Below are 14,862 nucleotides of genomic sequence, written 5' to 3' on the forward strand. Positions count from 1 at the left end.
TCTATTGAATTGATAGTAATATTGAAATACAGAAATTAAAAGAAAATAAAGACAAAATATAACACAGTTTTACTGTATGTATCTTAATTCTTATTTAAATTATTATTTTTTCTATTTTTTTTCCAATTGCTTGAGAGTTCTGGTTGCTTGAGTTTTGGTTAACTTTAGATTACTGTATATGTCTGTACAAATATCCTTCCCCATTAAGTCTGGGCATGTCCCATAGGGTTATCTGCACTATTTTTTCATTCGGTGCATTTTGAAAGTTGTGTTGTACCTCCCACTTCGTCCTGCGTGGTTTGCTTGAGTAGGAGTGAGATCAAATGCAAAACTGAGTTTGATGCTGCACACTTTCATAGACAATATTTGATGCAAGTTAAGATTGATCGTGATTCCGGGAAACTGCTTTGTATTTTAAATACTTCAGGGCAGCCTACTTGGTCAAATCTAATTGTCGAGATATGCCATGTTGAAGTATGACTTCAAAGGAAGGAAGTCAAAATATACATAAATAGAATAAAGCCCTTTCTTTCTTTGCTTTGTATCCACTTTTGAAGGATCCACTGCAATAATACTTTTGCAATTACAAACAAAATTTTATCATGTAGTTCCACAAGAGTTTGATAGCAATCAGGATTAGTAGAACTATGGAAAAAAGGTAGATTTTCGTAACCTTTCATGTAAAAAGCAAGAAAAAATGCTTTTATATTTAAAATGTCTGTGAAATTGGCTGGTACTGATAGATCTTTTGATCTGAATGTACTTCATTATAGTGAAGCAGAGAGATTTCAGAGTAGATGGCAGTGGAAAAGGTTGCTATTAATATTATCATTATGCATGAACTCCATAAATTATTTTAATTGCAATTCCATCAAACTAGAGTTAGACTACTGTGCTGCCTACTCCATGTTTTAAGAGCCTCTTGATGGTCTTTTGTGAATATTAGCGAATACTGAGTTTTAGAAATGATAGTACAGCCTATTTCACAAATATAAAGGGCTTTTAGGGAGTGAGCCAATCCCAGCCTACATTCTCCTTATGTATTGTTGAGAAACTAACCAGTAATTGAATTATTACTTTGGGCCACTTTACTCACAGGAAAATCAACATGCAAACAAAGTACAGTCCAGAATCTTCTGAATTGCTGACAGTCCTCCAGTGGCAATGACAATACTGAATTATTCTATGCTTGAATGAATAGACTTCTGTAGATGAAGCAAGCACCCCATTGTTAGTGGTTGGTTGTGTTCAGGAAGTATAACAACATGTCTGAACTGTGGCATTGTTGCACACTACAAGACCACTGAAGGTGTGTTCATAGAACCTCCTGTTCTGTCAGTGAGATTCGCCTATATTGTCTGCATCACTAGAAAGTAAATAAGACACTTTTTATGTGTGGCTTTTTACAATCTATTTCTCTTTATATGAGTCTCAAGGGTGATATTTCCACAACCTGGTATGTCAAACCAGTCTTTAGTTTCATATTTATTGTAACTTAAATCTAGTCTAACACTGCAACACTACAGTGAACCACTTACCCAGCTGCATATTCTACCTTACATTACCTACTTTTACTTAAATGTCGTGAAATTTTAAAACACAAAACAGGGTAAAATCATGACCATATATGATCATTAGTTTTCTGTTCATTATGAGACTGTTTTGAAACAATGAGAATGATAAATAAAATGGTAAATAAAAATAATCTAAGTGAAGTTGAAAGAGATGACATAAATATAGCCTTGTTTCCATAAGTAATTATTTCTGTCAGCTATGTCTCTTCCATAATGCTGGAAGCAGAAACACACATTATTAAAAGACTCTTGTTTGGTAACTTTATGTGAAAATTGGTTAGCAGTAGCTATGCATTTAACATTCTGAATTGAAGTTATGTTAACAATTTTAATTATAAAGTGGTCCATCTATTTTGCAAGTATCAATGTGATGCTAAAAAGAGACAATTACATATATAACATCTGGATAATTATCATCCATGTAAAACTAGATTGTTCAGTTTTATCCTCATAGTAGCTCTATGCTCTTTCAGATATGATAAACAATTGTGGATACAAGACAGAGAATTTGGGCATGCGTGTATTCCCTGATATTTCCTTCCCCAAGCATGGTTGTGAGAAAATGAAAATCCTTTGCTTCCATTTTAGTAATCATAGTTTGTTTTTGCTGAAGTTGGCAAATTGTGATTTATTTGAAACAACTAAAATTCCAACCATGGATTATAAAGCTATCTTATCTCAGTAAACCACAGTTACAAATGGTCCAGAATCTTAGGGAATTAATGTAACCTGTAGAAACTGGTTAATTAAAAACAACAAAAGCAGAAGAAAATGGAGGCATGTGAGTTCAAGGCTTGTTGTGGCCTGTTCTCATCTCGATAAACTGATCTATTATAGAGGCTAGAAAGTGACTGTCCTCAGATAATAACAGGTTATAGAAATTTGAACACAGGACTTCATGGACCAAGTCTAATATGCTTATCTGAAACATCAAAGAAGTGTTCTCTTTGTATATGCACATACATAATAAGCCTATGGTGTGTTCAGTACAGACATACTAATAAGAAGAAAAAAAGAGATGGATACTGGGCCCTTCCTCTCTGCTCCTCTTCCATTAGGTTCTACTAAACATGTATTTTCTTCTTTATGAACCAGAGGAGAGTAGTCTGCCTTTGTTTTTTTATGAACATAGTGGAGTTTGCTGACTTGTCTTTCTAAACTATTACCATATCATAAGACTTATGTTTTGCAACCCATGGGTGTTTGCTGTTTCTCTCCAGTTCAGGTATTATCCTGTACACTTTACAAAGATAGCCATGTCTACATTGAAAGTCTCTAATCTGTATAGACCCTGATGCAAGCCAGATATTATTCACTACACCTCTAGGACTATGGAAACCATTCCTCTGCAACATACTTTTTATCTTTAAAATAGTCTGTAATTAAGGATTATTCTTTTTATATTGTTTGCCTTGGTACTACTGACTTAATACAAAAACGCAAATTAGTCTTTGCATAATTTTGTTCCTGTGCATATGAGGATTTTCCTTATAACAGTTGTTCCAGCAATATGGTATTTTGTAATTTATGAAATGTAACTTTCCATCTTGCAATCAATGATGGAACTTAATATACTTTTTGCCTCATAGCATTGATCAGAAAGTAAATCTTGTTGCTTTTTGGTAAAGAATGGGGGTACAGACATAGCTTCCGTAATGGTTCTATGGACTGTAAGCATGGAGGCACATTCTTTCTATGTGTTTCCTGCCAATATTCTGTTGCAGTGTTTAGAAATGTTGTGTAGGCAGCCAGCATGCATATTTACAGCCTCTGCATAACACTCTGGGGGGTGTGTGTACTTGGATATATGTGCATGCAGCAAATTTAAAATTCTTGATAATTTGTTGTGTGGGACTAAGGTCTTTATATAGTCTTCAGATAACTGTTGCTAATGTGGCACCTCTGTTGAAGAGGAAATACTTATTCATATTTATACAATACCTTTCACCAAAAAGCAAGTACTGTTCAAAAATATTGATTTGAAAACAATTGCATGCAACATAAAGAAAATTCACAGCAATTTTCCAATGGTTTATATTTCATGCTCAAGTTAGTAAGGGAAACTATGATCCCAACCCACTTGATATATTTATGAGTAACATCCAAACTAAATGTAATTGACCATGTGTTGCAGGTATTTGTTGGCTAGTTCAGGCCTTTCTGTTTCTCTTTGTTTTAAAACATAAACACATGTTTCTTGCTCTAAAAATTAAGAATGATTACCTGCTGCATATTACCTGTCCCACAGATATTACCTGGAAACTGCGTATGTTCATATTGTTGATTTCTAATTTAGTTCATTTGAAAATTTAGGCTTAGGTTTCTTGAAAAACAATGTGTTGGTACAGGTTGGACATTCTTTATCTGGAATTCCCAATACTCCAGAATTGTCCACATGAGTAGTTGAGATATTCACACCTTGGCTTTCTCGTGGTTAAATGCCCACAAACTTTGTTACATACATAAAATTATAGAAAATATTGTCTGAAATTTCCTTCAGGCTATATGTATAATGTGTATATATAACATAAATGACTTTCCTTTAGACTTGGTTCCCATTTCCAAGATATATGGACATATATGTAAATACTGGTGTTCTGAAATTAAAAACAGTCTTGCTTCCAAGCAGATTGGACAAGGGATGCTCAACTTAACAGTACTTCAGTTCTAATTCTTAAACACAGTTCTTAAAAATACATTATTTGGCTCAGTATTCTCTTTATAGAGACCCGTGTTTTAATTCCAAATGTATGTCATCTGCACCTTAGTCCTGTTGATGCATTGGCTACCAGAAAAAGTAAAAACAAATACAGGACCAAACAAATCTGCCTACTACTGGTTTAGCTCTACATGTTTGAGCAAGACCGTATTAGGTTAAACTTCCTTTTCTCCTGACACAGGAGGAAAACCTCAGTATGAACTAGAGATTGTGGCTCAAAACAATGTTTGTTAAACAAGCCAATTTGCTATAAACCATCATTTGAATTGACTTGTTTAAAAGCTGGGCAGCTTGAAAGCAGTATCTGGCTCATACATAACCATAGTTTCTTGCTTTCCATGAAATGGGAAACTGGTTAAATTGAAACTGCCTGGTTCAGACAGTGAAGGGACTACATATGATGACAGAAGGCTCATGTTTTGGCTTTTCAAGCTGAGTTATGGTCATCTGCCCCAGGTCACTGATTCAGGGTTCAGACTGAAGGTGGACCATCTAAGCAAGTAGCTTGGATCATAATAATCTCTCGTATAAACAGTGTTTGTTTAATGAGGGCTCTGATGACATGAGATGTGCTCTTGTTTATAATCTGAATGACCATGTGATCGACCAATAGCTCTGTGACCATTGATATGGAACTTTAGTAATTGTCACATCACCAAAGAAGCATATTAAGTAATTATGTTGCTATGGAATAAACCCAACTATTTTTGTGTAATTTTTGTCATGATGTGATAACTGAGACAGGCTTTGCTTATTGGGGAGCCCTTTACCACTAGAGTAGTTTATCCCTAGTAATAAAAATAAACTGGTTTATATTGCAATTGAAATTTTTGAATTGTTGTTTGAGTAAGGCTAGTTTAACAGGAAAGCTTAATAATTGAATGGAGACCTAAGCTGTTATTTATAACAATTTAAGGCAATTGTGAAGTTGTCTCCGTATTGATCATTTCCTTAGCTGCTCATAAAATTACTGGCTTTGTCATCACTCAGTATGCCATTAATATTCTAAATTGGAGAGGGCATTTAATTGTGTTACTGCCTTCACCAGAAAGAGTAGAAAAACACATTTGAAAGATACCATTGGGATTTACTTTGAACGAAGATGTTTTGTATTGATATATTAGACATTAAAAGAAATGTATAAAAATATTGAATTTTGTTCTCTCTACTTGCTTTGCAGTGTAATGGTACCATGACTTATTTCTCCATTTTTATTGCACATATCTGAATACTGAAACTTATTTTTGGGTATTTTCTCCTAAAGAAAAAGTCTCCTGTCCCTGAAGACCCTTTTAATGATGAGGAGCGAGAGAGGCATGAAGTGGAAATGCTGGCTAAGAAATTTGAAACAAAATATGTGAGTAAAATAATCTACTGAATACCCCGCCCCCAAACTTTTCACAGATGAAACCAGTACACATGTGGCTAGGCAGCATCACAGTATGGTCAAAATGACAAATGGAGAAGGACAACTCAGGAGAGACTGCAACAGTTAGGTTTTGCCTGGATCTACTGGAAAGCACAAGATTCAGCTACCTTTTCTACCCATCTGCTGAATTAACTGAATCTAAACTATTTTTGCACTTTGAACTCAGTTTGCAAGAACTGAAGCAAGCTGACAAAAGGGGGAAACTGAAACATTTAGAAGCAGCTGAAAAATGGAATGATGAAGGATTAATTGAGATTGTCCATATTCAATCAAGACAATTGGAGTATATGCTTGTTTTACTGTATCATGGGTCCTGATATTTTATAGATTTTATGCCAAGCACATTCAGTGAACTCAGCTATCTTAACATTATATTTTATTTAGTTCCTGGCTAACACAATGATCACATTTACTAAAAAGCCAGAAATCTGCTAATAACAAATATATGGATTAACTGAAAGCTCATTTTTTTCTCCTGACTTGTCTCCCTAAAATGATCCCCAAATCACCATATCTTCAGATTCTAGATGGTTACTGAAAAGACCAACTAGGAGTACCAGTTCAGACAAAAACACTGTTTACCACTCGATAAGTCTTTGGTTGCTAAAGCTGCCCTCACTGGTAGATGAAACTAAGTTGTAAACAACTGATTAGTGTCTTCATTACTCAGTTGCTATCACAAAAGTGGAGTATTTATTTTGTGTGAATGTGCCCAGTGTTTCACCATTTGTAAAGAAACCACCCCCACCCCAATTTCTACTACTTGTATGGAAATAAGAGTCCAAAAGACCTGCTTCATTTTGTTTGTTCCTCCCCTTTTTTCAGTTCACAGTCAGTGAGAGAGATGCTAGGTATGAAGATCTAGAAAAAAAGGGCCACCATATATATAATTCAAAGGGAGGCACCAGAGGGCCTTGCTTGTAAATGGTTAGTTGGTTTGCATTGTATGTATGAGAACAACTGTATGCTGATGTGGAGATCAGTGAAATGGGATTGATTGGAAATGTAATCAACAATATCTGGAGGATCCTATGTTAAGAAAGGCTGATCTCTAGAACAATATAATCATAACCACAAGATACCAAACAGCTCTCTTAGTCTGATTTGGCTCAGTCCTGCCATAAAGGTTTCTTAGATTGTTTAATATGTTTTACTCCATCCTATTTTAATATTGCTATTTAATATCATAGACAGTTGATGTATATTTTCACAATTATAAAACTTCATTTATTTGCACAATTATGCAGCCCATTCATAGTATGTATGACACTTGTGGACATGATTTTCAAAGTAACTGCTAACTCTGATGAACTAGCTAAATTGTGTTCAGATACATGCTATTTTCTCATAATTTTTAAGGCAAATGAAAATCCTTGTTCGTTTACTCCATGGTGCATGTTTTTGACTTATATCACTATGCTTTACACCGATAATTCAGCAGTGTTCTAAATGGCAAATCTTTTGTTCTAGGGTGGGAAGTCCCACAAGCATAGAAAGGATCGTCTTCAGGATCTAATAGATATAGGCTATGGCTATGATGAAACAGATCCTTTTATTGATAATTCAGAGGCTGTGAGTAAATCTTATTTGTTATACTTGTATCCCACTCTCTTTTCAAGAGTTCATAGTATGCATTGAATTACCATTTGGCTTCTTTTCAATTGCTTTCTAGTACAGACGTTTTCATGTTAGGTAAAGGTAAAGGTTTCCCCTGACGTTAAGTCCAGTCATGTCTGACTCTGGGGGTTGGTGGTCATCTCCATTTCTAAGCCGAAGAGCCGGCGTTGTCTATAGACACCTCCAAGGTCATGTGGCTGGCATGACTGCATGGAACTATATCAGATATGTTCACAGTGTTATTTTAAAATATCCATCCTAGGAAAGAAGTCCCTTTTCAAACCATATACTAGTAACAATAAACAGAACAAACCTGCTTGAATCCTTTCTGCAAAAGGCTAGTATGTTGATTATTAGAAGGAGGGTATTTCTCAGTAGCTGCTGCGTTTTGAAATAGTTTGCCCCAGAAAGTTGCTCTTTGCCTAGTTTTTTTGAAAGAGTTGCAAACCCTTTTTATTTTAGGTTGCATGTGGTTGATTTTATTGAGCTGTGGCTACGCCTGGTTCACATTTACTGTGATAGTTTTTATTCTCTGTTTGTGATATTATTAATGTAAAGAAGAATAACGAAACATCTATATTTATCTGTGAGCCATTTTAACTCATGGAAAAAATAACATTTAATGCTCTAGAATTTTCCATTTATTTCTTGTGGATTTAAAAGATAATCTAACAGCAATTGACAAGAATCATCAATGCATATTTACTCTGAAATAAATTCCACCATGTTCTACAGGATGTATTATATAGTAAGGATGTTTAGGACTGTAGTTTTTCTACAGTGTGTCACAAGTCTTATTACACATATACCTGTATGCAAAGGTGGGATCAGAAAGCTTTATACTGTATTTTATAACTAATGGCAGAAATAATGTGTCATTGTAGGTTACAGTCAGTCTTAGTCCAACCTTGAGGAGACCTTATATAATTAAATACTGACATTTACCAGAGTAGAAATGGTCAAGATGAAATGTAAATATTTAATGAATCTTGAAATTTTGTTTTTCAGCATAATTTCTAATATTCTGTAAATTATTATGATTATTGCAGGATTTTTTATCTTGCTCTCACAAAAAAGAACTGATTAAAGTCCCTTACAAAATATAACAAATATAAAACACAATTACGAAACATTTAAACACATTGAAATAAGCTAAAAGTGTCTTAATAGCTTCCCATTATTGTATCCTTCTGCCTTTTTACTATTAATGTAAGTAAGTAAATTTTTATTTCTAACCCACCCTCTCTTCCCAAAGAGACTCAGCGTGGTTTACGCATAAAAAGGTAAATATTTGATGCCGAATACAATCATAAAAACAAACAAATATACATAAAAACATAACACAATAAAATGTTAAAATACAGATCATAATTAAAAGCGTATATAAAATAAGCTATATGAGAAAGGTGACGTTTGGGCTTCCTAAAGTGCAATAACCAAGTACTGATGGGCTGCATAGTGTAATAATTCTATTTCTGGGCACTTGCAGTGTTATCAATCCTATAGTATCTCAGTTTTTTATTCATCCATTTGTTGTTTTTTTCAGATTGGTTTGTGTATTTTGTGCAACACATTTTGGTTGGCTTCATATCTGGTTTATTGCATTGCTGGATAACAAATGCATTATTTGATATTGAGAAAATGATAATGATCTCTTAGTCTGAATCTTTCATTTGTCTTCTCAGTATGATGAATTGGTTCCTGCATCTTTGACTACTAAATATGGAGGCTTCTATATAAACACTGGAACTCTGCAGTTCCGCCAAGCATCTGACTCTGAAGAGGAAGATGTTACAGGATGCAAAAAACAGAAACCACCTAAAGTGAGTAGTAATTCTGGTTTCTGTTAAAGTATATTTTTAATTTTGCTGGTTTACTTTGAAGGGCATAAATCATTAATCACACAAAATCATATAAAAGTAAAAAAAATTCTCATAACATGAACCATATGTGTGTGTGTGTGTGTGTGTGTGTGTATCTTAGCACGCAGTCTGCATACTAGAGGTGCACAACTATTTGAAGGCCAATGGTCAATTCCCGCCTCACCCCTCCCCCAGCCCTCTTTCAGACCACCATCGTCCCGCAAGCCCAAATACTTCAATTTTTCTCTTTAGTCAAGGTTTTCCTGTCAATATTTTGAGAGTAACCACAGAAAAAATAAGAGATATTAGAAAATAACATTAGTACATTTTTTCATGCATTTTATTGGGGGGGGGCTGAGCAATTTTGAGACAAAGCACGGTTGTTGTTCCTCACCATTCAGTTTTAATTTAATACATTGAACTATATGTGTAAGACTAACAAGTTTGTACAGATTCTGCAGCATTTCTATAATGCATCCTCAATCAACCAACTATGCCTAATAGTCTCACAACTGGGTTGTTGTATGTCTTTCGGGCTGTCTCACAACTAATAGTCTCACAACTAATAGATGAAAAATGAAGAAAGATGGGTTGAAATCAGCTCCCAGATGAGTTTGGCTGTTCAGATTGGATGAATTATGGTCTGATCTTGCAAGATGTCTGTTCTATTATTTTGTAGCTGAGTTAATTATCTTCTTCTATCTCTACCTAATCCTCCCAAATATTAGGTAGCTAAACTGAAAGATGGAGAAGATTGCAATATGAAAAAGCGCAAACGAAAAGATGAGGAAGCAGAGAAGGAGAAAAAACCTCGGAAAATGAAAGTGTCTAAGCAGCTGGGGTAAGTTTTTACATTCTTATTTCTTTTAGAGAATACCCTATTGTGAATGAGTCACAATCAAGTACTGGATTATTGTTAGAATGTGCATGGTGAGCTATTTGTTTCTTTAAAATTACGGTATACCATATTCATGAACAATGTATCCCCCATCGATCATCTTACATCAAGCTGTCAATAAAATGGCTAGTTTTTAAAAGTGCTGGTTAAAAGTTTATGCAAATGTAATTGTGACAATTGATAATAAGACAAAACGGAAACGTGTGCATGACGTTTTCCTTGTTCAAGAGTTCTTGAAGTTTCCTTTTTCTCCTAAGCAAACAAACCATATCTAATTAACCTGAAAGAATTTGTGTGAACAATGAGATAAGAAAATATGTACATTCTTCACTTTTTAAAAAATGTATTGATTCACTATATTTGCCTAATATACAATGGAAGTATAAGCTAAAATTGGTCACCAGTTTCTTTAATATTTATCAAGTTGAACATACCTAATTAAATTCAACCATGTACTTTTTTTATATTTTATCTGCAGGGTAATGGCTTTGAATTCACATAAATCTGAAAAGAAGAAGAAAAAGCTGTACAAGGATTCCTTTTCTCTAGCTGCTATGATCCGGAAGTTTCAGAAGGAAAAAGAAGCAGTGAAGAAAAAAGATGATAACCTTAATCCCACAGTATCAGTTGCAACTTCTATTCCTAATAAACTCCCTGCTGCCCCCATCACAGGTGGAAATGATATGTCTGACCTGAACATCACAGATCCAGTTCTCTCAATTTTTGGCAGCACAAATGAACGTGAACTTCTACAGGATGCTGAAAGTGCCCTTGAGATGCTGGGGGACATTGACTTTGATCGCTTGCTTGATGGTACCTCCAACGGTAGCCCAGTCTCAGAACCATCAGGGGAGAATGGAAGCGCCATACAGGTCTCCCACACTTCTGAGGTCCTGGTACTGAAGCCAGTGCCTGCCCTCCCAGATGGTCTGCCAGCAAAACTAGAAAAGCGCATTGAAGACCTTAGAGTTGTAAGTGTAATGAGTGTTGTGCTTACGATGAGTGTTGTGAAAAATTGTTGCAATCCTAATTGCTAGACATAAAACCAGATATTTTGTAGCTATTACAAGCAAAGGTGATTCGACACTATTTACAAAAGGCAGGTCCTAAAAGTTACAGTTGTTTGTCTCTTATGGACAAACATAAACATGTCAGGTTGCCTTGAGATGCTCAGATGTTTCAAGAATAAGTAGTGTTTTGCTCCTTATCTGTGTGGTTCATAAATTTCAGAAAGCATCTTGTCATGCTTCAATATGCAGCAAACTCCTTTAACAGCTCATGCTTTAAATCTACTACAGTGATTATAGAGAGGTTATAATACTTGGAAATATACTTAGCAGTTTTAGTTTTATAACTTCTCTGAAATTTCAAACACTTCAAGTCACATTGCCATTTTGTACAACTGAGAAACCTAGAAAGTTCTAAAATAAAATAAAATAAAACCAGCATTTGTAGGGGCCTATTATGTCAAATTGCATCAAGCAAGTAATTCTTCTGTCATAGTTCTCATACACTATGGCAGTACTGAGTAAACCAAAATGTGGAGATCATTTTTGAGTGAGGAGAAGTAAGAACGATGGCATTCTGTTTTAAGCATTTGGCACATAATAAATGCTAGTAGTTTTCTATGCACTGCTGTAGTCATGTCTTACAATTACCAGTCAGGAGAGAGTAACTCGATGGCGGATTTATAAATTATAGATCACAACAGCACTGGAGGTCTGAAGTGTGCTAAAAGTATCTGGCTTTTATTGTTGCTAGGCTGCCAAGCTCTTTGATGAAGAAGGCAGAAAGAAATTCTTCACACAGGACATGAATAATATCTTGCTTGAGTAAGTGGTCATCTTGTTTTGGAGGAATATGTTAAGCTTAGTGGAGAGAAAGTCTGATCTCAGCCACTTTCAGTCAGTCAAGTGGGCACATTCTTTAAGTGGTCCATAGAAAAGTTCATTAGAAGTGTTCATTTGCTGAAGATAATAAAAACTGAAAAGGAGGAATACAACAGATGGGAATTCTTGTGTATCTATGTTGTATAGTTTAGCTCCACTGCTAGAGTCTTAAGATAGCTCATATTTTATACTATCTGTTAATATTTTTAATATTCCAACTCTAGTGGAATATTCCAGCTGTAGTGGAAAAGATAGTCTAAACTAGCATAAGGAAATACATTACTGCACATAGATGCTACAGTCTTAATTTTCTCACAGTGGGAGGGAAGTTTAATGAATGAGGTAGGGGTTGCACATTTTGCGTGGAAGAATAGTTGAGGATTAGTTTCAACTTTTATCGTGATTGGATAGCAATCATGATAAACAAAATATACAAGTACAAGATAAACAAGAACAAGATATGGAAGTATAGGTGTGCTAGTGTAATTCCCTGATCAACCCTAAGTATATACATCTGTTCTGACCAAACTGCCAGAGACTGAGAGATGATTGCAGCCAGTACTGTTTCCGGATACAGATAGATTTTTCATGCAGAAAAACAAAAATTCTAGTACCATAGCACTCTTGTTTTATTGAAAGTATCAGTACATAATAAATGGACAGTAAACAGACATCTTGTTTAGCTATTTCTCATTCATTTTGAATGTGTTTTCTATTTGTCAGTATTGAGTTACAGTTGCAAGAACTGAATCCTACAATCCGCAATGGAGTATACTCCCACCTTGAGGCTTTTGTGCCATGCAATAAGGATACGCTGATAAAGCGTTTGAAGAAACTGCACCTCAATGTACAGGTAAACATGCCTGCAGCAGATGCATATTGAAAGATGGGTCAGAGCAAGTTCCGTGTGGAATTAAGCCCTCAAGCCCCAAAACTGACTGGTTTTATTTTCAAATCTCTGCTGGTGCTGGTGCTACACTACTGCTCCTATAACAAGAGCATGCACGATAATAGTTTACAGAAGATTTCTGTGTCATACTACTTCACATAGAAATGATCTTGGAATCATTAATTTGGAGGAAATCACAAAAAGGTCATCTAGTCCAGTCCCTTGACAGTGTTGTGAACCACAACTAGAGCATCCCTGAAAAGTATACATCTAACCTTTGCTTTAAAACCTTCAACTATGGGGAGTCCATCACTTTCCAGTGTGGTCTTTTTCCTTTACCATAAAAAATGCCTCCTAGTGTTTTGTCAGAATGTCCTTTCTTGAAATTTGTACTAAAAAAAAAACCCAGGTTTGCTGCATCTTCTAAATTACAGCCCTTCAGTTTTTGAAAAGTGGCTATCTTATCATTTTACCTCTCTAATATAAACCAAATGATACAAGTGATGTTTTCCTAGTGTAATGTCTGACATAGTTATTTGAGTAAATATTTGTAAGCTTAGTGTTCTGATAATATTTATGATGCCTTTTAAACAGTTTGTTTATTCCTTGTTGTTGTTGTTGTTGTGGTGGTGTGCCCTCAAATTGTTTCCAGTTTATGGTGACCCTAAAGTGAACCAACAATGAGATTTTTGTGGCAAGATTGATCAGGAGGTTTTTTGCCATTGTTTTCCTCTAAAGCTGAAATAATCTGGCTTGGCCAAGTTACCCAGTGGGTGTCCATGGCTGAGCAGGGGACTCAAGCCCTTGTGTCCACAAGTCCTAGTCTAGCATTTAAAGTGCTACACTACACTGGGTTTCTTACATGGTTTTTAATTTGGGTGGCTTTTTAGTTGCTTGAAAAGAGGGAATATATCATACCTAGATTACCATACCAAGGAAACTTTCAAAATTGTAGATTTGGTAGAGGAAAACAATTAGAGGCATCACTATGATAGACTGCTTTATGTGATACCAAAAACAGGTTGTTTCAGAAGCTGCAATATACTGTATTTAAAGTTTTTTGTGAGAGGAAAGTTTGGGCATCCTCTGAGAAGAAGTTCGTAAATCTATGCTGTTTACATCAGTGTTTTAATGATTGTATCTTTTCAGGATGACCGCTTAAAGGAACCATTGCAAAAACTGAAATTGGCCATCAGTTGTGTCATGCCTGAACAATTATTTAAATACCAGGAAGACTGCCAGGCACACAGTCAAGCCAAGAATGCCAAGTATGTACATAGACCAATGGGACATGTTTGGCTAATGTGAAGAATTCATAAAGCAACGTGAAGCTATGAAAATATTAAAAGTACAATTATTGGCTTCTGTATCTGTTTTTGTGGACTACTGACATAAAAAAAACAGATATCACAGTTAAGAGACAGTAACAGAGAAGACCGATGAAGGTCTTCAAAAAGTGTCTTTAAAAAGGTCTTTAAAAAGAGATTAGAAACAGACAAATGTGTTCATATTGTTTGGCTTGAATTGTTCCATTGTTAATTTAGTCATTTTGTACGAGCTTTGAAAGTATAACAGCAATATGTTGTTTGGGCAGAAGCACTGAAGATTTCAGGAAAAAAATGTCAGAGCTGTTTGCATGTCATGGGGTTAAGCAATAACTTTGTAAAACTAGAACGTGACCACAACCTCTATAGCTCAGTCTCTCAAAACGTTTCCTTTCTTGCAGCTTGTGACTGGATTTTCCTATTTTCCTATTCTTGTTTAAAGTTACAAGTCTTGTTATGAGTTTATACCATATTTGTAATAATTGAGACTTCTAGCTCCAAATATTTTGAATGTGCAGTAACTCTTTATTCTTCAGTTCTCTATCATCAAAGTCTAATACCACCCTCCTTTTAAAAAGATTCTCAACATTAGAAGCCTTGAGGTCAGAAAGTGAAACAATTTGAAGCAATTGCCTACTTTATATGGCAAACGTGGGGGCA

The 14,862-nt window shown here is 35.2% G+C and overlaps 1 protein-coding gene across 2 annotated transcripts in view; it reads left to right on the plus strand.

The window, feature by feature from the left end:
* ubn2 (ubinuclein 2) overlaps window positions 1-14,862 on the plus strand; it is a 51,654-nt gene that overhangs the window by 2,249 nt on the left and 34,543 nt on the right. The window contains exons 2-9 of one of the 2 annotated variants that reach the window (XM_008121880.3): window positions 5,558-5,650; window positions 7,193-7,294; window positions 9,025-9,162; window positions 9,930-10,042; window positions 10,578-11,070; window positions 11,861-11,931; window positions 12,712-12,841; window positions 14,027-14,145. In XM_008121880.3, the coding sequence (XP_008120087.2) occupies window positions 5,558-5,650; window positions 7,193-7,294; window positions 9,025-9,162; window positions 9,930-10,042; window positions 10,578-11,070; window positions 11,861-11,931; window positions 12,712-12,841; window positions 14,027-14,145 (1,259 nt within the window). The remainder of the gene's footprint in view (window positions 1-5,557; window positions 5,651-7,192; window positions 7,295-9,024; window positions 9,163-9,929; window positions 10,043-10,577; window positions 11,071-11,860; window positions 11,932-12,711; window positions 12,842-14,026; window positions 14,146-14,862) is intronic. The other variant, XM_008121881.3, reaches the window with a different exon arrangement.

Source organism: Anolis carolinensis, chromosome 5, assembly GCF_035594765.1.
Source record: "Anolis carolinensis isolate JA03-04 chromosome 5, rAnoCar3.1.pri, whole genome shotgun sequence".
NCBI lineage: Eukaryota > Metazoa > Chordata > Lepidosauria > Squamata > Dactyloidae > Anolis > Anolis carolinensis.